At 41.7% G+C, this 24,893-nt stretch overlaps 2 protein-coding genes across 4 annotated transcripts in view; one reads left to right on the top strand and one right to left on the bottom strand.

Annotated features, from left to right (window-relative positions):
- Nucleotides 1-24,893, bottom strand: part of LOC135200337 (metabotropic glutamate receptor 8-like) — an 809,057-nt gene that overhangs the window by 16,547 nt on the left and 767,617 nt on the right. For all 3 annotated transcript variants that reach the window (XM_064228906.1, XM_064228907.1, XM_064228908.1), the window contains one exon: nucleotides 4,555-4,883. In XM_064228906.1, the coding sequence (XP_064084976.1) occupies nucleotides 4,555-4,883 (329 nt within the window). The remainder of the gene's footprint in view (nucleotides 1-4,554; nucleotides 4,884-24,893) is intronic.
- On the top strand, nucleotides 5,216-8,122 carry LOC135199918 (uncharacterized). The gene is made up of 4 exons (XM_064228038.1): nucleotides 5,216-5,233; nucleotides 6,568-6,732; nucleotides 7,158-7,359; nucleotides 7,662-8,122. Exons 1-4 carry the CDS (start codon nucleotides 5,216-5,218, stop codon nucleotides 8,054-8,056), a joined length of 780 nt encoding a protein of 259 aa, XP_064084108.1. The 3' UTR covers nucleotides 8,057-8,122.

The raw sequence follows: 24,893 nt of genomic DNA, 5'->3' as shown, positions 1-24,893 counted from the left end.
ATATATACGTATGTATATATAATAAAAAAACCTGCCAGAGACAAGTTACTCCAGGAGCACAAAAAAAAAAAGAAAATCAATCAACAAGCGACTGAAGAGAAGGGCGACTTTTTCCATCACAGAAAAAAATAAATCCATTAATACCAAGACTTCTGTAGTTGGACGTCAATGAAATGACTCTCGTCCAGTGCCCGGCGCCAGTAGAAGGGGCTCCCCTTTGAGCGTCACCTCCTTCAGAAGTTTCACTCTCGGTCTTCTCTCCTCCTCCACCTCCTCCTCCTACCAGACCCGAAATGTCACTCCCATAAGGCACCAGGTAATAGGCAGGTGAGCGCTGGTGATTACCAGAGAGAGAGAGAAGGAGCGCGGGTGTGGGTAGGCTAGTGGGATGGGGGTGGGGGGGGGGGAGGGATATTAGAACGGGAGAGGGTGGTGGTAGTGGGGATAGTGGGAAATGTGTGGGTGACGACGATTCATGATAAAAGTGCCTTGCAAGTAAAGAGTGAATAGAAGATAATAATCGGTTTGGTGTTGGAACAAGAGAACCGTGTGACTTATCGACGAGAAATAACAACTTTAGTGAATGGAATGCATTCACACATTTATTATAAATGTATATATGTGTGTCTTGTGATTTTATATATAATATATATATAATTATATATAATATATATAGTATGTATATATATAATAAAAGGAGCCCATAAAAACGCCAAAATATACTTTCTATATTTTGGCATTTTTATGGGATCCTTTTATTAGATGGAATTCCTTTTGTTAACAGAACATTTTTACTAGTCACACACATGTATTTTATATATATATATATATATATATTATAAATATATATATATATATATGTGTGTGTGTGTGTGTGTGTGTGTGTGTGTGTGTGTGTGTGTGTGTCTTACACATACGCGTTATTATTCCTGCCCCGGCCCAAACCAACGATGCCAGAAACGAATAACAGATTTGGAGTTCGTTCAGTTCCCGTACATATGCATTTGTACTACATGCATGGGCAGCAGCGACCTTTGTCCAACAAACACATACTGTCTGTTGCCTTTGTGTCGCGGCTCTCTCTCTCTCTCTCTCCATTACCCCGACGCTGAACCGTGAGATGGACTGACCCATTTCGGAAATGGAGGTCGACTGCATCCAACAAAACATGACTGTAATCCTATATTTTGAACAGGGATTATGACTCGAGTTTGGAAGGGCGTCTGCATAACAGCTCAGATAGGTTGATATATATATATATATATATATATATATATATATATATATATATATATATACCCATAAATGTATGTATTTATGTTTGCGTACGTATATCGAAATATATTTTTTTCATTTAGTCGAAATGTTCAAAATTTCTTACGCAACGAAATAAATAATGTTGAATTTGACTTCTCATAATCCTGATTAGTGGCAATAACTCTCTCTCTCTCTCGCTCTCTCTCTCTCTTCTCTCTCTCTCTCTCTCTCCTCTCCTCTCTAATCCTCTCTCTCTCTCCTCTTCCAAGTGCAGCAGGGAAGTCGATTACATGACGAAGATATGAAAAAATTCTCATCTCATTGGCTTTTAAACGTTCCCAGTCCCAGTGATTCATTTATGCAGCCGTATGATATCAACATCATTCAGCTTTGATTTTTATTTAAATAACAGTAACTGAATTTATTCTGCATAAAAAAGCAGTAATCAATAACTGTGCCAGTTATAATGAGGAAAACAAGACTGAGCAAATGTTGTGTGTATGGTCTTCTTCGTCCTTTGCTGGGATATATTATATATATATATATATATAGTATATATAATATATATATATATGATATCTAATTAATATATATATTAAATAGGTTTACGTCAAAGTTCACCAGTACGAAAGTAAGGCAGATCGAACACCAACTCAACCAGTTGCATGAAATCAGTTGCTAATGACGCCGCAACCAGTTGTAATGCGACTGACTCTTCGATTTCTTTAGAACCTCTCACATCGAGTCGAACTGAAAGTCTGAAACCGTCTTCGCGCGCAACTGATTGGCGCGCAATTGGCTAATGCTGGTCGCAAGCTCTCGTCCCCGTAGGGGGGTAGCGCCCGTCAGTGCACCTTGCGTGGTGCACTGTAGGTATTACTTAAGGCTCTTAGCAGCTTCAACCCCCGTCATTCTTTTTACTGTACCTCCGTTCATGTTCTCATTCTTCCATCTTTCTTTCCACCTTCCATCAATTGACTCATAGTGCAACTGCTTTGAGGTTTTCCTCCCGTTACACCTTCCAAACCTTTTACTTTCAGTTAAGTATATCTTAGTTTTAGCCGACCGCTGAGCTGATGAACAGCTCTCCTAGGACTGGCCCGAAGGATTAGATTTTTTTTTTTTTTTTTTTTTTGCGTAGCTAGGAACCAACCGGTCACCTAGCAACGGGTCCTACAGCTTACTGTGGGATCCGAGCCACATTATATTGAGAAATGAATTTCTAATCACCAGAAACAAATTCCTCTGATTCCAGGTTGGCAGAGTGGAAAATCGAACTTGGAACCTCATATCAGTTGTCAAGTATGTAAACGACTCGTGCAACGAGGAACAGTTTATTGAAGGTTTCTTTAAACATCCAGCTCTTGAGAGGCAACGAAACTCCTTCTTTGAACATTTCTCGTAAATTATCGATAAACTCGTCATCTTCTCTTTTTCTTTCTGTTTGTGTAACAAAGCTAAAGCACGTCCTCCCCGTCTGTCGACATTGTTGATACTAAAAATAATTGAGAAACCAGGTAAAAAAAGATCACAAAAAAGTCGTTAATCTTTCTAGATAGTGACACCCTCAAGGGTTTTAATCCGGTTTTAATCCGGTATGTATCCACCTTTGCGGCGTGTTTAGTGGAGATTTATTTGTTATTTTTTTGGTCTTAATGTGGTATGTATCCAGCTGTGCGAGCCCCCTGGGGATTACCGTAAAACCATAAAAGACTAAATATCATAATGATAATTACCCCCAAGAAATAGAGAATTTTCCTCTGTGACTTTATTACCGGCTACCATGAATTAATGTATTTTTTTTCTGTTACTTTTTTTTTCTTAGCCGAAATTGTGACTATTTTTCCCTGTGGCTTTACAACCGTCTACTACTGTTGAGAAACATCATGGCTAACGATTTAGTTTTCATGTGTGGAATGGCGTTAGTCTTTTTTTCTATGAGTGTGTGGTTTTTATTTTATTTATTTATTTATTTTTTTTTAATTAGACCGTTCCAAGATAGTCCAAACATCGGTTAACAGCAGAGGTCGTTCTCGCGTTACTGAAAGCATTCTCAGCATTACTGAAACTAACAAGAGACTCGTCTAGTTTGAGCAGTGATGGAAGACAAAACGGCCCTATAGGACCAGTTGAGTCATTGCTTTGATGTTAAATTTTCTCAGAGAAATCCTGCGTATCGTGTGACCCATTGCCACTCCCACAAACTCTCTAAAGTCCGATGTAAATTTCAGTAAAGCTTGCCACTTCAAGCAATCTTCAGTAGCGCCCCGATAAAAATCGGGTTGCTACTCAACGTTTTAAATGGAGCGAGAACCAGTTTCTGGTGGCCTTTGATTTTTAATTTGTATGCTATTCCAGTTCCCCATAGGCCTACTCATTTGTCGTCTTTATTCTTTTTCAAAGGAGACTCGGATATTGTTAGAACAGGATCCGTTACTTGAAGAAAATCATGACTTGGCTTTTACGAGGATCCGATTTTTTCATTGATTAAAGTAATCGTAGAATCCAAATGGGAAATGAAATGTTATATCCCGCGGCGGAAGTTAGGCTTGATTTATTTTTTTCCTCCACGCTTGAATTCGTTAATAAGGAAATTGTAATGTTATCTGCTTTTCTGTGAAGCTATTTCAGAGCCTGGAAAAGAACAATATTGTTAGAACGATGATAAATCCGAGGAACTTTGCGATACAATTCACAAGTTTTCTTGCACTGCAACACACGATGAGTGTCGACTCCAGCAGGATTGCACTCGTGTAAGTGCGCATGCGCTCTTGTGTCGGTGTCAAAACGTCTTTGTTTCTCCATAATTGAGCGTAGGGTTGCCGTTTTGAGGAATTTCGTCTACTAGTGTGACTTTCTGGTGCCATCTAGCAATCTCCCGAAGCTTTTCCGACCACAGGCCACGGCACTGAGGAATAAAATCCTTCACTTTGCCTTTTTATGTTTTATTATGAAAATAAAGTTATAAAACATATCCTGCTCATTTATAAAAATGAATTTTATCGAAATCCTTTATTTTTTTTCGTCAAAAATACTTTATGTTAAGCTAGTGACGTAGTTTTTTTTACGTCACGGTAAATAATTCTTCATCGGAAAATACTATCCTATCCATTAAATCATAAATAACGTAAAAAAATCAGAAGAACTGCCTATGGTAACACTGCTAAAAACCAATGTTGTGAAGAAAAAACGGCATCGCTGAATTTGAGCGTCTGTGACCTACGAAGCGCCCTCGCCTTGAGGTGCTAATACCCCATGCCAAGGCACAAACACACACACACAGAAGTCCCAACTTACCCATGCAGATGACGATCTGGGACCTGGGCGACGTGTAGGAAGGTCTCTTGATGGACTTCATGCCTCTGTTGAAGATCCTGGATATCCTGTTGGTCTTGGTGAAGATGGCCGAGTAGCAGATGCAGAGGCCCGTGCCCAGGCCGATCCTGAGGAGGGCGCAGGTGGAGGTAGAAGGCGGGGCGAGGATCACGAAGGTCATGAGGTAGCAGAGGGCGATGCCCGCCAGGAGGACGTAGCACAGCTCCCTGCCGCTGGCCATGATGACCGGAGTCGTGTTGTAGCGGATGAAGGTGATGGTCGTCAGGAGGGTGAACAGTAGGCCTAGGGAGCTGTGGAGGGAAAGGAAGTGATTTAATTGGAGCTGCTGCGAGGATTTTTCTCTTAAGTGCATTTTTCAAAACCAAGATATTAGATTTAACCTGCTGATACAAGGAGGTTTCTCTTAGGTGCATTTTGAAAAACCAAGTTACTATTTCATTTAACGTGTTGATACAAGGAAGTTTCTCTTAAGTGCATTATGAAAAATAGATCTCTTAGGCTTACTGCGTTGCTAAAAGTAGGCGTCATTTCATTGCATTTTTTATAAAGATCTCTTAGACCTAATGTGTTTCCGAAAGGAGGTATCTCTGAAGCTCATTTAAAAATAAATCTCTTAGGCCGAATGTGTTTCCGAAAGGAGGTATCTCTAAAGCTCATTTAAAAATAAATCTCTTAGGCCGATTGTGTTTCTGAAAGGAGGTATCTCTAAAGCTCATTTAAAAATAAATCTCTTAGGCCTAATGTATTTCTGAAAGGAGGTATCTCTGAAGCTCTTTTAAAAATGAATCTCTTAGGCCTAAAGTGTTTCCGAAAGGAGGTTTCTCTGAAGCTCATTTAAAAATAAATCTCTTAGGCCTAATGTGTTTCCGAAAGGAGGTATCTCTGAAGCTCATTTAAAAATAAATCTCTTAGGCCTAATGTGTTTCCGAAAGGAGGTATCTCTGAAGCTCATTTAAAAATAAATCTCTTAGGCCTAATGTACTGTTAAAAGGAGTTTCTCTTTAGCGCTTATAAAACATTTTTATCTGTTAGGCTTCACTTGCCACCACAAAGAGATTGCTCATGTGCATTGCTACGTCTATAGAACGCCTCGCCTTCCCAGCAGAGTTTTAGTTATATTTAATTATAAAAGTAGCAGCCATGCCGTCTTCTGAAGCGACTGTTGTTGGGAGAGTGGGTATGCCGTAGGACTGATATTTCCGGTCTGACGGAAGCTTAGGGTAAGAGAGGCAGGTCACAAGAGTAGCTAGGCTTCGAGATGGATTTTAGGGACTTCTACAATAAGACCTATTTTCCTTCCCAATTTGCTGGCGTTGTGTTTACCACCTTTCAGGCAATGCTCGAGGCGGTTTTTGGAAGCCCCCGTGATTCGAAACCAAGCAGTATCGCTCTCAGTCGGCCGCGAGACGTGATCTCGGACAGAGGTCAAATTGCCAGCCTCCCAAAATTAGGCCTACCCACGTCGTGCTGGTGGACACGAACCCCAGACCTGAACAGAGGTCAGGCCGCATTCTTCTACAAGGATACACAGAATATTGCATAAAGGTACGTCTGAAAGTGTAAACTTCAACCCAGCACCTTTTACTACCATACGACTCTTGTTAAATTCATTTTCAATTCTCATTTTTACCCCTTCTACATCAGAAGCCCTTTGTCCTCATCGGGCCACGTGCTCCCCTTTGTGACTTGTTAAAGACCTAGTTTTCGTGCATACCTCAGTGAACCTTCCCCAATGTTAGAGAATTAATCAGCCTTAATCAAAGCAAGAAGTCATTTTTCCTTTTATCTCGTTTAATCTGGGATTCTTTTCCAGATTCCATGAGTCACGTGCCGTCTCTGCCCGCAAGTGTGCATTAACCCTTTAACGACCAGAGATCCCATTTGGGATCTTTAAAACAGCTACTTTCGGGTAGTCGAGTTCGTTGGGTGAACAAGTTTGAGCTTGTATGAAATTGACGCTTTGGCAACTCATAGCTACACTCCTCTGCTCTTCGAATCAACCAATCAGAAGCCACCAGGCCCTCGCACGAAGACTGGGGAGGGCCTCGACAGTACACCTCAGTCGTGCGCAAGTTGGAAACAGTCAAGACGTGTCGCAGTAACCTCCAAGTTCCCCCCCCCCCCAACTTCGTAATCATGGTAAGTACAGTGACTGTGGATATAGTGAAGCCTAATGATATGCTTACCTTTTGATGTTGGTTTGAAGGGCTGTAGTGTTACTGACATGTCATAGTGACTAAAAACAAAAGTATAGATCCCATAGGGGATACTTCGGTCGTTCATTAGGCGGACACGCTCATCCCATGAGGGATGTATCGGACCGTAACGGTTACAACGGCCAGCAGAATACGACGTCAAATAATTTTTTTTAGTGCTTGTTTTAGACATTTGTGAATAATTTTAACAATATTTCTAGATATAACAGTGATGCTTTATAGATGTTAGGCTCATGTGGATATAAATGATTACCTTACAAGGGATTGAATGATAGGTTTTTGTTAGGGAAAGTTACTTTTTTTTTCATTACATGATTTTGTTTTTAAAATAGTTTTTTTATTTTGCAGTTACAAAGCAGTATGTTTTCTGGGCAACGCAATGCTGCATTGGAGACTCAGGAACGTGTAACATGGGTAGCCCCTGACGACGCTGAATCAAGTGATATCGACATGAGCCCTTTGGACATTGACAGTGATGATGACGACCCTACCTACGTTCCTGACGAAGGCCTTACTCAGGACGGTGCCTTTGACCTTCCTAACTCTAGAGGTTAGTATGAGACATCCTTAGAGAGAGAGAGAGAGAGAGAGAGAGAGAGAGAGAAATGTGTTGTAAACATTGTATTTAAATGTCTCGTTGTTATAATGGTATTTAAATTTGTTGCCCTTTAAATGGTTTGTAAACAATGGGTATTTTAAAAACTTATTTGTTTACTTGCATACTCACTGACATACACGTGCACACACATGCACACGCACATGCATACTCACTTGACATACACATGCACACACACATGCATGCACACACGATTCATTTACTGTTTCACTAATGTTACTTTATTCTTGTTTCAGATCGCAAGGTCAATGTTGTCTCTCAAGCGATGCCTATGGAAGAGGAACCTGAGCCTAACCCTAAGAGGTCTCATGCTGATGAATGGAAGAAGGAAAACATTGATATCCATGCCCTGCCCGACTACATTCATCAGAAGCCTGGTGCCAGGAATTCTCTTGGCACTAGAGATTTTGCTTTGCCAAGAAGGGGCCAACAGGTAGTTTTGCAAAATATTGAGACACGCCAGACGGCCACTGCCCTACACATGCCAAAGCGTGTCACCATGAGGCAGACCTGCAAGTTCTGTTCTGGTGCAGGCCACAGTTCCCGCTGGATGTGTGAGGATTGCAAGGTTGCCCTTTGCCTTACTGAAGAAAGAAATTGTTTTGCTTTGTTCCATAAGATTTCTAAGTAAGTTGTTTGTTATGATAGTTGTTTATAGTGTTTTGTGTATTTTTTTACTATTTTTGTATTAGAGTTTTTGATTGAGAGTTTTTTTATAGAGTTTTCTGTATTTTATACTATTTTTTTGTATCTAATGTATATTTTATTTTTTCTATTAATTAAATTGTAAACGCCATATAAGTGTTTCTATCATACATTGTGGAACAAAAAAAATGAATAAATAATAATAATCACATGATTTATGGGCAAATTAACAGTATTTATAAACTTGAAAAAGTTGCCCGCACGGCCCAATAGATCCCATACGGGATGAGCGTGGTCCGCCTAAGAGCGCCCGAGGCACCCATACGGGATACTTCATTGCATGCAATTATTTCGCTTACTTTGGAAATTTTGTAAAAGTACACAAGAGTAAAAAGGTCTTGTATTTACTAATACTACAACATACTAAGAGGATTTTTTAATGTTTCCCATAAAACCCAGGGTGGACTTTAAAGGGTTAACCCAAGTGAATGAAAAATCAGCTTGAATTGAATGAGACTATAAGCCCCAACGTGGGGGCCAATATCATTTAACTTTTCTCCAGGCCAGCACGGGCCTTTTTGTAAATAAATAGTTTTAAAGTAACGAGCTGAGTTTTCTGGCGACCTTCCCTCTAAAGAAAGTTTACGGTAAGTTCAAGCAATTCCCTCTTGAAATCCCTAAATTACTTCCGTTTACTTATCTAGCTTCTCTCAAGGCCCTATATACGTAAAATTGTCGACCTCGCCGAGGATCGAATCCGGGCTTGCTTAAAAAAGCTTGTAAATCGCGTTATCCGTCGTAAAACGTAAACTGTAAATTATTTTACAAAAAGTAAATCAAGCACACTTGCAGGGAAAGAAGACACACTGACTCACGGTAAGGTATTCCATTCATTAATATGATTATTCTATAACCAATGTTAGCTTAAGGTACGTTTAAGTATTTTTATTGTAGAAGTGTTTAAAAGAGCGTAGGTAGAAATCTTATTATTGTAACGGCGAACGCGCCAGAGCTTTATTTTAGCGGCGAGCAAACAATTTGCCCCGCGAATTCTCTGTTACTTTGTGCTGTCCTCGTCGGACGAGACAGAGCACGTGTGTAGAATAGATGCCAGAAAGAAACCAGATCAAAACTAGGAAGTGCTTGCCTAGGGTTTATTGCTGTGTTTGAAAGCTAGCTAGTTAGGAGTGTTTTACTAATAGTTACGGCAAAAGAAGTGTACAATTCTTTTGTCTGTGATATGTTAGGGAATCCATTTTTAACTTAGTTTCATTCCAAGTGTTGGTAACCGCTACCTCTCAGCTTAAATTCAGCTTAGAGCATTCTCGCGCCTGCGCGGTCTCAACCAACCTTCGTCTCATTCACAGCGGCAGCCATGTTTGTTTCCTCTTTCAACATTCTCTAAACAATTTTAAGCAAAGTAACGTAAGTCACGAAGTTTTAACGTAAATAATATCAATGTCCGTACTAGTATCTATCGTCCTGCCAGAGAAATTAACGTGATTCGCCTTTAATAAGAAACTAAAAGTTCGTGTTGTAAATTACCTTCGCATTTACAGAGAATCAGCTGTTTTGAACGACATGCTGTGCGCTAGCAGCGCTACCCAGCTCGCTCACATGTTTCACCTCGCATCGCTCACTCACTCGCTCGCTGAGCGAAGTTTCATTTCACTTCGCACTTAACGTAACCTCATTCACAATTGTTTGCTAACATCGTTTTCAAATCCTTACCGTAATTTTTCACTTGTCCTTACGTAAAGTTAACGTAAATCTTAAAAGTAGAGTCACTTGCAAGAATTGTTAACGTAAAACGCGTCTTTGTGAAATTCATATTGAAACGCAAATCATTTCATAAGCGCAAGCCGCTAACATTAACGTAAAAATCGTTCAACGCGAGCGCGTTATCATTTTCATAAAACGTTTTCAAAAGCAATTCTTTCAGTAAACGTTAACGTAAGTAAATCATTTAACGCAAGTTGCGTCATATTAAACGAACATTAGTAGTTCAATTCAAATATAAGGGAGTTCATTCATATATCATTTTCACCCTCTCCGAGAGAGAGAGAGAGAGAGAGAGAGAGAGAGAGAGAGAGAGAGGAGAGAGAGAGAAAACCAGAATCCATTATTCACGAAGCCAAGAGTACTACATCTTACCATTAATTATAGCATGCCGAATTAACCTTATTTTAGTCTCTTGTGTCTTTCATTTACACAGCGTGATACGTACGCGCATGTGTCCATTGCAGTTTGCAAACATTTATTTGTTTCATTTACCGAGTATTTCAGCGAGGGCCTGAGCATTTCTAAAATTTCCATTACCTGTCGTTGCCCGAGTGGTCTTGTTCATTTTTATCCCAAAAGACTTGCGTGTACCGCAAGCACAATTCGCACAGTGTGCCACGCCATTACTTCCAGACAGGGAAGTCGTTACCAGTTTAGGACTGGCCACCACCAGTGCACGTCAGGTCTTACCATTTCACAGTGCCACTAATTCTTGACACTGTCCATCGACTGGCTGCTGAAGTACTCCCACCTTTTACTTTCTCTCCTCCACTATTACCCTCTGCCATGAGCAGTGCCATTTCACTTCAGTATATTTAAGTATACTGCATGTAGTGTCCGGGACACACCAGCACGATACCAGTGCTCCAGCCTCCATAAGTGCCATTGCACCTGTACAGGCCGTACAGATAGCCATTAAACCTGCGTGTCCGTCCTTACGGAACGCCCAAGTAATTAGTGTGTCCGTGTACAAGGGTCAGTGATCCTTCGGAACACTCAACAAGGGAACGCCTCCCAGAAGTGCCGCAATACCAGCCCTAAGTGCTGACAAACCTGCGTGTCCGTCCTTACGGAACGCCCAATTCATTAATGTCCGTGTACGAGGATCAGTGATCTTTTCGGACCATCCTAAGGGAACGCCTCCCCAAAGTGCCGCAATACCAGCACTACTAGTGCTGCCCAAGGAACGCCTCCTCATAAGTGCCGCGCACCTGTACAGACGTACAGGTAGCCCTATACCTGCGTGTCCGTCCTACGGAACGCTCATTCATTATAGAGTATCCACCATTTTGGATCACTGAACCAAGGATCGCCTCCTCATAAGTGCCGTGCACCTGTATTGGACCTACAGGTAGCCCATTCCAGCGTCTCCCAACTTAGGAACGCCCTTAAGTGTGACGTACGCCGTACACTCCATTTGATTTTTTCACCTCTTTAGAAGGTGCCAATCCAGAAGTGCCACCAACTTACGGGACACTTCCCAAGTGCCACAGAGCACCCAGTCTTCTCAGACTTTTTCTCTACCACGTCGCAGAACACCTTTCCAAGTGAGTGCCACTTTCCACAGTAGGCACTCCTATTCCATTCCGTACCCTTTCCTGGCCTTTATTCTCATTTTCATCAGAGCCTCTACTGCAGCCTAAGGGAAATGTCTTCCCCTGCTTCCCGCGACTTCTTTGCCAGAGAGCTAGAGAAGCTCGGAGCCCTCATAACTCTGGGCAAGGAGGCTGGTTACACTGGACCAGCACTAGACCAGTTGGATAAAGGCGCAAGCAGGCTGCCGCGCGCCTGCAAGAAAAGGAAAGAAAGGGAAAACCAGAGAAAAGCCGGAGAAGCAGAGAGAAAAGAAAGAGAAGCAGAAAGGAAGGCAAGGGAAGAGGAGCGAAAGCATGAGCTCGCTCTCAAGGAGAAGGAACTCGACATCAAGCGGGAGAAGGCCCGTAAGGAGAGTATCCTAGCTCAAGCCACTCTGCCAGCTTCCAGCCCTGCACCCCCTGTCTCTCTTAGTCCCGCCGTCTCTGGTCAGCCTGACATCCTTTCTATTTGTGAGCCTGGTCCTGATCCAGTGCCGGAGATAGAAATTCCTGCCGCATCCTGCCAGCCTTTTACCTTTTTACCGCCTACCTCCTCCCTTTGGAAGAGGTAAGCCCACCAGTTAACCCCGAAATTGCTTCCGAGGGTGATTCAACGGAGGTTCCCTTAACCTCCCCACGTCACATCACTGCCAGAGAGGACTCTTCACCTGTGCCAGAGCACACTGCCAGCCTTGGTGACTCCGCAGATTTGCAACCTGTGGGGCCATCTCGGCCTTATCATCCAGTGCCACGGAAGAGGTTCTGGAACAAGTTCTGCCGAGACTGTGGCCGCAAGGGTCACATGTCTGCCAACTACGGAGGGTGCGCGAACCACAATATTCCTGCCGTCGCAATGGCCATTACTAATCCTTCTTCTCTAGGACCCCCAGCTAAGGGCCCTATAACCGTCGCACCCCTCCAAAGTCATTATCAGCCAAGCCACGTCAGAGCCTACGACGACTCTGGCGCTCAAGTCTCCCTGATACGGGAAGACAGAATTCCCCGAGGGGCTCACGTTGATAGACGTCGATTGATCACCATTGAAGGTATCAATCACATTAAACTGATCCTTCCGACCGTCCAATTGAGGGTCACCAGACCTCACTTCTCCAAGGAATGTACTCTTGCAGTTGCAAGCTACATCCAGGAGGTTACGACCTCCTCCTAGGGCAAATGACATGAAGTCTCCCCATCACAATCTAAAAAGCCTAGGGGTCCTAACCCCATGTCAATTCACTCCAAAGCAAGGAGTCATCGCAATTCTACTTCCTCCAGGAAGTACGTCCACCCACAGTCCCCCCCGTTACCAAGGAGGGAGATTGACCATTCGCAGTTCCGTTGCAAAACCTGTAACGTAATAGGGCACTCTACTAATTGGCCTAGGTGCCCTAGCAAACTACCAGCAGCGGACACTGTCCATTTTCCACAAGGCCTAGCCTTCAACAAGAGACAGGAGCCTCTGTTTCCCATTCCAAGGGCACGCTGAGAGGTATTGCACCTCCGGTACCCGTCACAGGTCCAGTCGACCTCAACTCTCTGCAGTGCCACTTGGCAGCACTGAGCAGTGCCAAGCTCCGTCCAGCCTGGACGTAGAGCCACCACCGAACTTGACCTCTGCGCCTGGCCCCGAGCTAGCGCCGGCGCCTAACCTTATCAAGGATCCTCCTACAGGAGATCCTCCAACAGGCATGGAGCTTACCACAGCCCATGGCCAATCACTAGTTCCTTCTTCTTCATCCTTACCTCTGTCGCCCGAGGATGAACCTCCGGCAGACCTTACCTTTGTACCTCCTCTGGAAAACCAGGAACTGCCCGACCAGGAGTCAGCCTGGAGTTTTCCCCTCACGACGGTTGCGCAGCAGCCGGAGGTGAGGCCCCCCTCCCCTGCAGTAGGTTCCAACCTACTACGACGGTTGCTGCAGAGACCGAAGTAGGGTGTTCTCCTGAAATCCTTCAGGCTACCGCTGCCTCAGCTCCTGCCGGCGTTTCTGGCCTTTCCCCAGAGTCGGTGCCTCCGTCTACTCCTAGGACTGGTATAGCCAGGTCCTGGAGGAATAAGAAGAAGAAGAAGAAGGGACGTAACCAATCATTAACAAACTAACCCAAGAGCCACATGCTCTCCTTGACACCTGTGCCCGAGGTACAGTGTCGCATTCATTTGCAGAATGATCCTGGCACCTACCCAGAGAAGGTAGCCAGGCCTTGATCTCTGCCAGTAGCACTAACCCTCTAACCCCTAGCCATTGTAATACTAACCCTCACTTAAATATAATTACCTCATTGCATTTCCCTCCTGGTAAATTAACCACTCATCATCCCCACGCATCATTACCTCTCATTATGTATGTTAACAAGTTCCGTCGCTGAACTACTGCTGGTGCGTACCACACTCTTGAATGATTGCGTCTTCATTTAACTGTATTGAGTAGGTTAGGCTAATGATTTAGTACCAGGGCATTAGGTTAGTAGCAAGTAGAATTTTCAAGTAACCTTATCTAGGGGTAGAGTAGACTGTCGTCACAAGACAACCTGTAGTTATTATTAGGCTAGACTACATCACTATATTAAGTTAGTACACTTTAGCATCTTTGCCTATAAGTTAGGTAGGCCATTGTAGTCAGCCGTATCGCTGCTCAAAAAACTTCAAGTTAGAGTAGGAGAACTGGGTTGTCGAGGCGATCAACTTATTTAAGCCAAGACCTTCACGCCCGAAAGGGAGTGAATGCCTTCTTAACAGGGGGAGCTGCTACGTCTATAGAACGCCTCGCCTTCCCAGCAGAGTTTTAGTTATATTTAATTATAAAAGTAGCAGCCATGCCGTCTTCTGAAGCGACTGTTGTTGGGAGAGTGGTATGCCGTAGGACTGATATTTCCGGTGGTCTGACGGAAGCTTAGGGTAAGAGAGGCAGGTCACAAGAGTAGCTAGGCTTCGAGATGGATTTTAGGGACTTCTACAATAAGACCTATTTTCCTTCCCAATTTGCTGGCGTTGTGTTTACCACCTTTCAGGCAATGCTCGAGGCGGTTTTTGGAAGCCCCCGTGATTCGAAACCAAAGCAGTATCGCTCTCAGCTCGGCCGCGGAGGGGGGGGGGGGGGGGTGGGGGGGGGGGGGGGGGGGGGGGGTGGGGGGAGGTGGGGGGGGGGGGAACGTGATCTCGGACAGAGGTCAAATTGCCAGCCTCCCAAAATTAGGCCTACCCACGTCGTGCTGGTGGACACGAACCCCAGACCTGAACAGAGGTCAGGCCGCATTCTTCTACAAGGACACAGAATATTGCATAAAGGTACGTCTGAAAGTGTAAACTTCAACCCAGCACCTTTTACTACCATACGACTCTTGCTAAATTCATTTTCAATTCTCATTTTTACCCCTTCTACATCAGAAGCCCTTTGTCCTCATCGGGCCACGTGCTCCCCTTTGTGACTTGTTAAAGACCTAGTTTTCGTGCATACCTCAGTGAACCATTCGAGTTTACCTCGTGCATACCTCAGTGAACCTTCCCCAATGTTAGAGAATTAATCAGCCTTAATCAAAGCAAGAAGTCATTTTTCCTTTTATCTCGTTTAATCTGGGATTCTTTTCCAGATTCCATGAGTCACGTGCCGTCTCTGCCCGCAAGTGTGCATTAACCCAAGTGAATGAAAATCAGCTTGAATTGAATGAGACTATAAGCCCCAACGTGGGGGCCAATATCATTTAACTTTTCTCCAGGCCAGCACGGGCCTTTTTTGTAAATAAATAGTTTTAAAGTAACGAGCTGAGTTTTCTGGCGACCTTCCCTCTAAAGAAAGTTTACGGTAAGTTCAAGCAATTCCCTCTTGAAATCCCTAAATTACTTCCGTTTACGTATCTAGCTTCTCTCAAGGCCCTATATACGTAAAAGCATTTACAAAATCTAATGTCATGTACTGCGAAAATTAGGTCTGTTATGAACGCATTCTTTAAAAGCCTCTTGGCATCTCGGAAGTAGACTTTGCACTATGTAGTGAAAAAAAAATGCCGGTGGAAAGACTTCAAAATGAGTTTCCTACAAAGGAGGTATCACATGAGGAGTACGTTTCTTGACATCACTGAACATCCGTTACTTGAGCGGTCAGTATTTTTCAATCAATATCAGTGGGATGTTGAAGTGATAACGCTTAGCATAAACTGGAGAGGATATTAAGTACCATAGGTACTTAAAGTGTCTGTTATCGACAATGAACGTTCATGTTATTTGCGATCTTTCGAATCTTACAGCTAGATTTTGCATCGAATGGGTTATTGTATTCTATAAATAAGGAAAATTGAAACCTGCCACGTCCGTCACGGTAACGTAACACAAGCATTAACGTTCGGGACTGAATTTTACCCCAAAAGTTGAATTTCTCGTTCCAAGTCGGACGGTTAGACGCTAAAAGATGCCGCCAAAAAGTGCCATCGTGTGATACCTTCTTACGAGGCAATGGGGTCTTCCTTTCAAAATGCCACCTTAATCCAACAATAGTTAATGCAGGAAAAATATCGATTATAATAAGTCTCGCCCGTAAGATAAAAATCGAAATATCTCAGGACCATCAAATGCTGGCCACTTTTATCTATCAACCACATAAAATAAATAAATAAATAAGATTTTAAAAAATAAAGCTGATTACTATTTAGTATTTAAGACGACGAGTTCACCTTTTAGTTACGTGTTACACTATAGCAATCAGATTCAGTTTTTGCTAAGTCGTACAACATAATCATTATTCATTTGCAGGTTGATATCTCTTACCCTGTGGCCTAATTTCTCCCTTTGTTTCTTTCTGATTATCAATGATTTCCATGTGATATTTTTATTGAACATATTTCATTGTCTCAGCTTTTATATTCTTTACGGACAAGTACTCATCATTTTCGAGGAAATTTTGGCTGAAGCCTTTGTTTATGACGTGTTTTTTACCATATACGGATATACACGTACATATGTATAATATATATATGCATACACACATATGTATATATATACTTATAATTTATATATATATATTATAAATATATATGCATATACATGAAATATATATACATATGTATACATGTATATATATGTATGTGTGTGTATAGATTAAAGAAAGTAAAAGAAAGCCATTTCAACAAAGAGCAAAGCCAGAGAGAGAGAGAGAGAGAGAGCGTCCCTCTTTGAGGATTAATAAAGAAGAGGGTCACTCTCTCTCTCTCTCTCTCTCTCACACACACACATACCGGAGAGAGAGGCACCAGAGTCAGATTGCTTGAGCATGATAAATGCAGCCCCGTCTCTGTGATCTGCATCGGAGCGGAAGGTCGGAGGAAATCATTATTGGGAACTTAAAAAAAAAAAAAAAAAAAAAAAAAAAACATGGAGTTTCTCAAACTTATCTTGGCCCTCTTTTAGGTGCAGGGCAGCGAAGTGAAGAGGAGGAGGAGGAGGAGGAGGAGGAGAGGTTCTGTTATTTATTTGTTCTTGCGTTTGGCGTGATGACGCAGTCGGCATGTTCCTCAAAAAGACCGCCTCCTTTTTTTTTGGAAGATGTGAAATACGATTTTTTTTTTACAGATAAAGTAATAGGAGTTTTTCTGATAAATAATAGGATTTTTTTACTGATAAAATAAGAGGATTTTTTTCAGATAAATAATAGGATTTTTTACGAATAAAATAAAAGGATTTTTTTCAGATAGATAATAGGATTTTTACAGATAAAATAAGAGGATTTTTTCCAGATAAATGATAGGATTTTTACAGATGAAATAAGAGCATTTTTCAGATGAATAATAGGATTATTTTTGCAGATAAAATAATACGATTTTTTTTCAGATAAATAATAGGACTTTTTACTGATAAAATAAAAGCATTTTTTCAGATGAATACTAGGGTTTTCAGATGAAAATAGGAATTTTTACAGATAAAATAATACGATTTTTTCAGAGGAAATAGGAATTTTTGCAGATAAAATAATACGATTTTTTCAGATGAAAATAGGATCTTTTTACAAATAAAATAATAGGATTTTTCATGTCAGTTTCAAATCTCTGTGACGAGTCTCTTCTTATCATTTCACGTGACCTTGACCTAACGCCCTATGGTCATGTCATTTCTCAGTTTCATGTCTGTGACGAATCTTCTCATTTTTTTTTTTTTTTTTTTTTTTTACTTGACGTGACCATTGTCCTACCAACCGATGATCATGTCATTTCTCAGTTTCATGTCAGTTTCATATGTCTATGACGATTCACCTCTTTCCATTTGACGCGACCTTTGACCTAGTAGCACTCGATGGTCATATCATTTCTCAGTCTGATGTCACTCTTATACTGGGGCTTTAAACTCATATTCTCAGTCGCCAACATCTCCTACTTTTCTCATCTAATCAACTTCCTTCTGGCAAGTCTTCCAATGTTCTTATTTCCTCCCCCCGCCCGCCCACCCCCCCTTTTTTTTTTTTTTTTTTTTTTTTTTAGCCAGGAAGGAAATCCTAGTTACCTCATGAGTCGGCAGTGGGAGATTAAGGCCAAGGTATAACCCCTCCTTCCCGCTCCTCGCAAATCTCACCCCACCATCTTCACAGTCCGCTAACACCCGCCCCACCCCTACCCCCCACAACCTCCAGCCATGTCAGTAAGACATCGCATTGCTTTTAAGACGCCCTTTGGATTTTAGACAAAGAAGAAAGGGATTGTCTGGAAAGAACTTACATTAGAGACAGAGGAGCGAAAAAAGTGCCTTTTTTTATTTAATATGTCGGTCTTCGTATGGAGGGATCTTGAGAGAGAGAGAGAGAGAGAGAGAGAGAGAGAGGAAACCGCGCGTTTTTTTAGGACCTCCTATAGTCTTAGTACGAAGAAGCCCTTAGGGAAAAGTGGGTTGTCTGTGAAGATGTTATGATGCTAGTTTTTGAATATCTCAATTAGCCTCCTCAAACAGAGCCTTTAAGAATTTAGGGTAAATAGAGAGAGAGAGAGAGAGAGAGAGAGAGAGAAGGAAGGTAGTAAACATACTCGTCCATAATGCTTTAAATGGGATAGTTCCATTTGTACTGTCATCATCTTATAACCCATACGTTGTGTCTAACAAACACTATCTCTGTTTCTATTTTTATATGTTCCTATATTTATATTGTTTGTAATGATACTAACATATGATTTACATAAGAGATTTTTTCTTACGTTCTAGAGAAACTGTTCTTTGAAATATTAACCTCCCAGCTTAACTGACTTCGGATTGTAAACAAGTGTTACCAGATCAAACAGGCCAAGGCAGGCAGCAGGCACAGGCAGGCGAACCTATGACTTGGACCACGCTCGTGATCGCCATCCACCCACAAAATTGGTAACAGTGTCTTTGCCCCTCGTGTGGGGGAGGTTTAAGGTATCGTCTCACCTTAGAGGTGTGGAATATGCTTCTGGGACATGTCTGCCATCCTTCAGCACCTTGTTGAGTCACTCTGACCCAAGAGGGTAGTATTGGTACAAAACTATAGTTTGCTTTCATGCACGCCGGGCCGCCGTATGACGAACGTGCGCACGCGTTGTCAGTTTTGCCATACCTATAGAGAAGTACCTTCTATCTAGTGCAAACTTCAGCGGCAAAATATGAAAAATAAACAAAACTGTTATCCCGTGGGACCTCTTATGGTAAGGAGGCAAATAGAATACTGAAGCAAAAGCCAGTTACGTAGTTTTCTCTCTTCTGCAAATATTTATGTTACGGACAAAACTTAGAAATGTCATATAGCTATCAACAACATCTTCGAAATACTGTATACCAGATGAATACTGTCCAGATGAACGGAAATTTGGATTCTTATCCCAAATGATTTTGGTCCTACATGAATTAGATATATGTATGACAAAGATAAAATGTTAATTGGTGTTGTCAAGGTACAGAATATGCATTAATCCAACATTTTGTGATAAACCTTACTTCTTATTTTAGTTTATCGTATATCTAGTAGGGACCTTGAAAGCTTACTTTTCTTAAAGATTGATACATAACCATTATTTCCGAGACCTTGTCAAGGCGAAGTAGAGTATTTGATTAAATTGAAATGTTTATCGCTCAGAATGCCGTTCGTTCTGGATCCTTAAACGTTGATAGGAAAACTCCTCCAAGAGAAAACGTTTAGGCATTAACGATTTAAGCGACTTTCCTCTGGGCTGATAAGATATGCAAATTAGACTTTACGAAGTCTCTGAGAAATATCACTAGTCAAACTGGTATTTTGTCTTGTGGGGGCGAGAGAAATTTCTGCCTTTCTCTGGGACAAAGGCATTCTCTCTCTCTCTCTCTCTGTCTGTCTCTCTCTCTCTCTTCTCTCTCTCTCTGTCTCTCTCCTCTCTCTCTCTCTCTCTCTCTCTAAGAGACATTTGATTTCTCATTCATTCTTTAGACAAGAGAAATTCTCTCTCTCTCTCTCTCTCTCTCTCTCTCTCTCTCTCTCTCTCTCTCTCTCTCTTTACGTTAAACCAAAACCAGACAAGAAATAATGGATGGAAACTAGAGCTGAAGAGATACAACACATCCCATTGTGGGAACTTCTTTACATACAAGATATGTGACACGTGGAATAAACTGCCACCAGAAGTTGTAAACAGCAACAGTGTGGAAGAGTTTAAAAAAAACTAGGCAAAATCATTAGGACACTGTGAATGAACTGTAAAACCTGCTCCTAGAGATAAGTGAGCATACGATGTCTCCTCGGATGGTTAGTGATGTCTTTGAGACATCCTAATCCTTGTAACTCTTCTCTCTCTCTCTCTCTCTCTTCTCTCTCTCTCTCAGAGATTTTCTTTCACTTTTTTTCTAAGAGAAATTTGATTTCTCATTCATTCTTTAGACAAGAGAAATTCTCTCTCTCTCTCTCTCTCTCTCTCTCTCTCTCTCTCTCTCTCTCTCTCTCTCTCTCTCTCTTAGCAGAAGAGATTTGGACTCTGCCCGTCATCCAAACTGCCTAAGATCCCGAACTTTTAAATCAATTGCCGGATAATTTTCTTCCCTCGCTAATAACACCAATTAAGCACAACGGGTGAATTTTTGGCAGTCAGCTAAATTTCGCGATTGATTTATAGTTGGTCTGATATTTCGCGTGGTCATCAGTCAAGAAAATTTGTTAGACGTCAGGAGAGAGAGAGAGAGAGAGAGAGAGAGCGTTTCTCTTAATAGAGATGAACAAGCAGACAGTGAGGGAGGGAAATTTCTCTCGTCTGAGAGAGAGAGAGAGAGAAAGAGAGAGAGAGAGAGAGAGATAGAACATTTTGCTAGCTTATAGAGAAGCAGAGAACACCTTTAGTCCAAGAGAGAGGGAGAGACAGACAGACAAACATTTTGCTTGCGTGTTGAAAGGCAGAGAACATTGCAGTCCGAGAGAGAGAGAGAGAGAAAGAGTGATTTTGCTAGCGTGAAAAGCAGAGAACATCTGCAGTCAGAGAGAGAGAGGAGAGCATTTTGCTAGTTTAGAGCGAGGCCGAGAACACCTTTAGTCCAAGACAGAGAGAGAGAAAGAGGGATTTTGAATAGCGTGAAAAGCAGAGAACATCTGCAGTCAGAGAGAGAGAGAGAGAGCGCATTTTGCTAGCTTAGAGCGAGGCAGAGAACACCTTTAGTCCAAGAGAGAGAGAGAGAGAGATTTTGCTAGCGTGAAAGCAAAGAACACCTGCAGTCAGAGAGAGAGAGAGCATATTCCTAGCTTAGAGCGAGGCAAAGACCACCTTTAGTCCCAAATTGAGAGAGAGAGGGAGTGATTTTGCTAGCGTGAAAAGCAGAGAACATCTGCAGTCGAGAGAGAGAGAGAGAGAGCATTTTGCTAGCTTGAAGCGAGGCAGGGTCCACCTTTAGTCCAAAATTGAGAGAGAGAGAGAACGATGATTAAGTCAGTTGTCCTCTCGGAACGGAGCCTAATTGGGACTGAGGGAAGTTTTCATTATTTTTTTTATCCCTGTAAAAAGAAAGTCCTCCGCTTTGAAAGAAAACGAAACCCAACTTCAAAAGCTAAAACACACACACACTTCCTGAGGGTCTTCATCTTCTTCCAGACCCGGGCGAGGATTTTTGGAATGGACGCATCTATGATCTGCAGCTGGCGTTGGAAAATGTCGATTACTCCACGGGTCCCGTGGTGCACTGTAGGCGTGACTTAAGGTTCTTTGCGTCGTGCCTTCGGCCCTTGGCTGCAATCTCTTTCGTTCCTTTTACTGTACCTCCTTTCATATTGTCTCTCTTCCATCTTACTTTCCAGCGCCTTCTAACAGTTGATCCATAGTGCAACTACGAGGTTTTCCTCCTGTTACACCTTTCCAACCTTTTACCGTCAATTTCAGTTTCAGCGCTGAAATGACCTCTTAGGTCTCAGTGCATGGCCTTTGGCCTAGATCCTGCATTCAATTCAATTCAGTTACCTCACGGGAAAGTTCGTCCGTTGTAATACGAGTCTCGTAACTCACTTGAAGAAAATGCTATATCTGGATATGTCTCTCACGTTTGCTGCTACGGAGAACTGTTGAACTACTAAGGAGAGCCGTTGAACAGTCTCCCGGAGGAAGTCGTGCAGTTGAAGCTTCGGTAGTTCAACTGCAGATGCAATGCATTGCATACCCTTGTGGTATTCTTCTTGCATCTGAATGCATTTTTATATATTTATTAATTTGTTATTTCGTTTTAATATGTGAGATCTCTTCTTTCTGTATGTGTTTGGAAGCTTGAATTTCAAGTCAGTGGCCCCTGTGGGCTTGTTCCATATGAATAGGGTTCATCTTCTGGATAATAATAATAATAATAATAATAATAATAATAATAATAATAATAATAATAATAAGTTTTGTTAGAAATGGTAGCTGCTTCAGCACTATTAATCTTGTAGAGAGTCTTCTCTATTTTTCTGATGACGGCTTTCTCGTCATCAGAAAAATAGAGAAGACTCTACAAGATTAATAGTGCTGAAGCAGCTACCATTTCTAACAAAAGCTTGTCTACGAGAGGGTCTCCTTCCGAAATAATAATAATAATAATAATAATAATAATAATAATAATAATAATAATAATAATAATAATAATAATAATAATAATAATAATAATCTTACTGTTGTTTCTTTTGTCTTTCAAGAAAAATGACATCCTGTCGGTCCAGATTGCTGAGTATCCATGATATATTACTGTTGTTTCTTTTGACATCCTGTCGGTCCAGATTGCTTAGTACCTCCTTATATATCCATGATACCTTATAACTTATTCCAAAATATATCCATCAGCCGTCATTGGAGGGGCATTACCCACATTTTAATATTTTCCGTTTTCCCCCTTGTTTGTGGAATATAACATTCGTTTTGATCCCCTCATGAAAGTTCAAACGGTCTGTTTTCGTTGATGTTGATTAGTTTCAAAACGGTTTTTTTTTTTTTTTTTTTTTTGACCTATTCATTGCTTAGTTAATCGCACTCACAGGTGGGCGACTGTTAACAATCGTTCGATCCCGGTAATTTCTATGTCGGAAGCAGGTCAGCTGGAAACGGTTCCAATCACTTTTGCAGCGATGTTTTTCCAACAGCTGTGTGATGATGTATCGGTGAGTCAGTCCTTTTGTAGTTGGAACAGTCGTGCCGGATCTTTTGTTCTGAGAGGCATTGATGCTTTTTGTGTTTTTATTTTTTTTTATTGTCTTTATTCAGATACTCTTTGACAAATGATTGCTATTGTCCCCCTTCAAACGTGCCACTATAAACAGCATCTGCTTGAAGGTGAGTAAATCATATCTGTTGGTAAGGCAGAATCCAGAGGTCTTCATCAGATCTGTTGACACGTTTAACACTTTACCCACACTAGCATGCCCCGCCTTTGGGGCAAGGGTCCACCCTGGCACAAGAGTAGCTTAACCTCAGCTAATCAACCACTAAGGTTCCGTAGGGGGGTAGTGCAGTCAGTGCACCTCATTCGGTGCAATGTAGGCATTACTTTAGATTCTTTGCAGCGTCCCTTCGGCCCCTAGCTGCAACTAGTTTCATACCTTTTATTGTACCTCCGTTCATATTCTCTTTCTTCCATCTTACTTTCCACCCTCTCCTAACAATTGTTTCAGAGTGCAACCGCGAGGTTTTCCTCCTGTAACACATTTCAAACCGTTTACTGTCAATTCCGTTTCAGCGCTGAATGGCCTTAGTTGCCCCAGCGCTTGGCATAATGCCAAAAATCTAAATAAATCAAGTCAAATCAAATCAACCAACCACCAAGATGGCTTGAGGCTTCTGTCCATGACACCAGAAATATATAGGGAAGTTAGTTTCCAGGATTTTAGTTCCTGGTTTTCTACAGAAATTTTGTTCTTCATGTTTGTATTTAGATACATATTTACCAGAGTTGGAGGACGAAGAATCCAGACTGCATTAGTATCGTGTATGAATTCCTAAGGTTTATTTTTGCAAGTCCTTTTAAGGACTTTTGTTCGGCTCGGGCAGGAAAGCCTCATATATTGGTCTGATCAGTTATATCGTCAGTTCCTTCTTGAGTGGCTCTCAAGTTATCGCCTTTATTAAATAGTGTGGGTGGCATGCGCTTAAAAGCCTGCTTTCCAGTATCTTTGCTTCTGGAGCGTACGTTCCAGGAAAAGAGAATAATCATTATTGTGAGAGTGAAGTTTTTGGTTTCTGATATTTTTTTAAGGAGTTGTTCAGCTCAGCTTTATATAAAATCTGCTACCATGCTACCATAGACGCCTATGCACTGTCCGGGTTTCAAGTTCAAACTCTTCAAAGGCTCTTTTAATCCTGGAATTCCAGGGAGCGTCCAGGTAGGAGACATTTTTCAATGGGATCATCGGGGCATCTTTCACAGCATTAATCTTAAGAGGTTTGGGTGAAGATGCTGACCGTCCATAGTGTCCTTCGCGACGCCAGTCCATAAAAATCAATCAGTTGACACTGACAGTGAAATCATATACTGCTAAATATGCTGTTACTGAATATTTGACAGAATGATTTAGTTCCTCATGCAAGGGATAATTAGTCATTCATGTCTGGAAAATAATCTTTTTAGCATTCCATCGTTATCCTCCATAGCCTTTGCATTCCATAGTTGCTCTCCTTACTAAAGTTTTTCTTTGTATCCTCAAGTTTTGCGTTACAGTGTTATCCTCCATCGCTATTTTCCATACTCCCGTTATTGTCTGTGAGTTTTGCATTCCAGCGTATCTTCCATAGCCTTTGCATTCCATCGCTATTTTCCATTAAATTCCAAAAAAACCGGTCGAGTTCATTTCCGTGATTTGCGCATCCAAAAGAACAGAAGTAAAGTTTGTCGTGTCTGCTGCCTTCTACCTCGTCGTGTTTCGCATCGAGCTGCAATATGACTAACAAGGACGGCCTTTTGTCGTTTGGTTTAATTTGTTGTTTTATATTATCTGTCGTTTGGTTTCATTTGTTGTTTTATGTTGTCGTTCTATTTCATTTGTTGTTTTATATTATTTGTTGTTCGATTTCTTT

This window comes from Macrobrachium nipponense, chromosome 26, assembly GCF_015104395.2.
Source record: "Macrobrachium nipponense isolate FS-2020 chromosome 26, ASM1510439v2, whole genome shotgun sequence".
In the NCBI taxonomy this organism is placed as follows: domain Eukaryota; kingdom Metazoa; phylum Arthropoda; class Malacostraca; order Decapoda; family Palaemonidae; genus Macrobrachium; species Macrobrachium nipponense.
This window is presented reverse-complemented; position numbering and strand designations above follow the sequence as displayed.

Coding starts and splice junctions, on each gene's coding strand:
- LOC135199918 (XM_064228038.1), top strand. Junction 6,733..7,157: donor CCCCCAACTTCGTAATCATG/GTAAGTACAGTG, acceptor TTTATTTTGCAG/TTACAAAGCAGTATGTTTTC. Junction 7,360..7,661: donor TGACCTTCCTAACTCTAGAG/GTTAGTATGAGA, acceptor TTCTTGTTTCAG/ATCGCAAGGTCAATGTTGTC.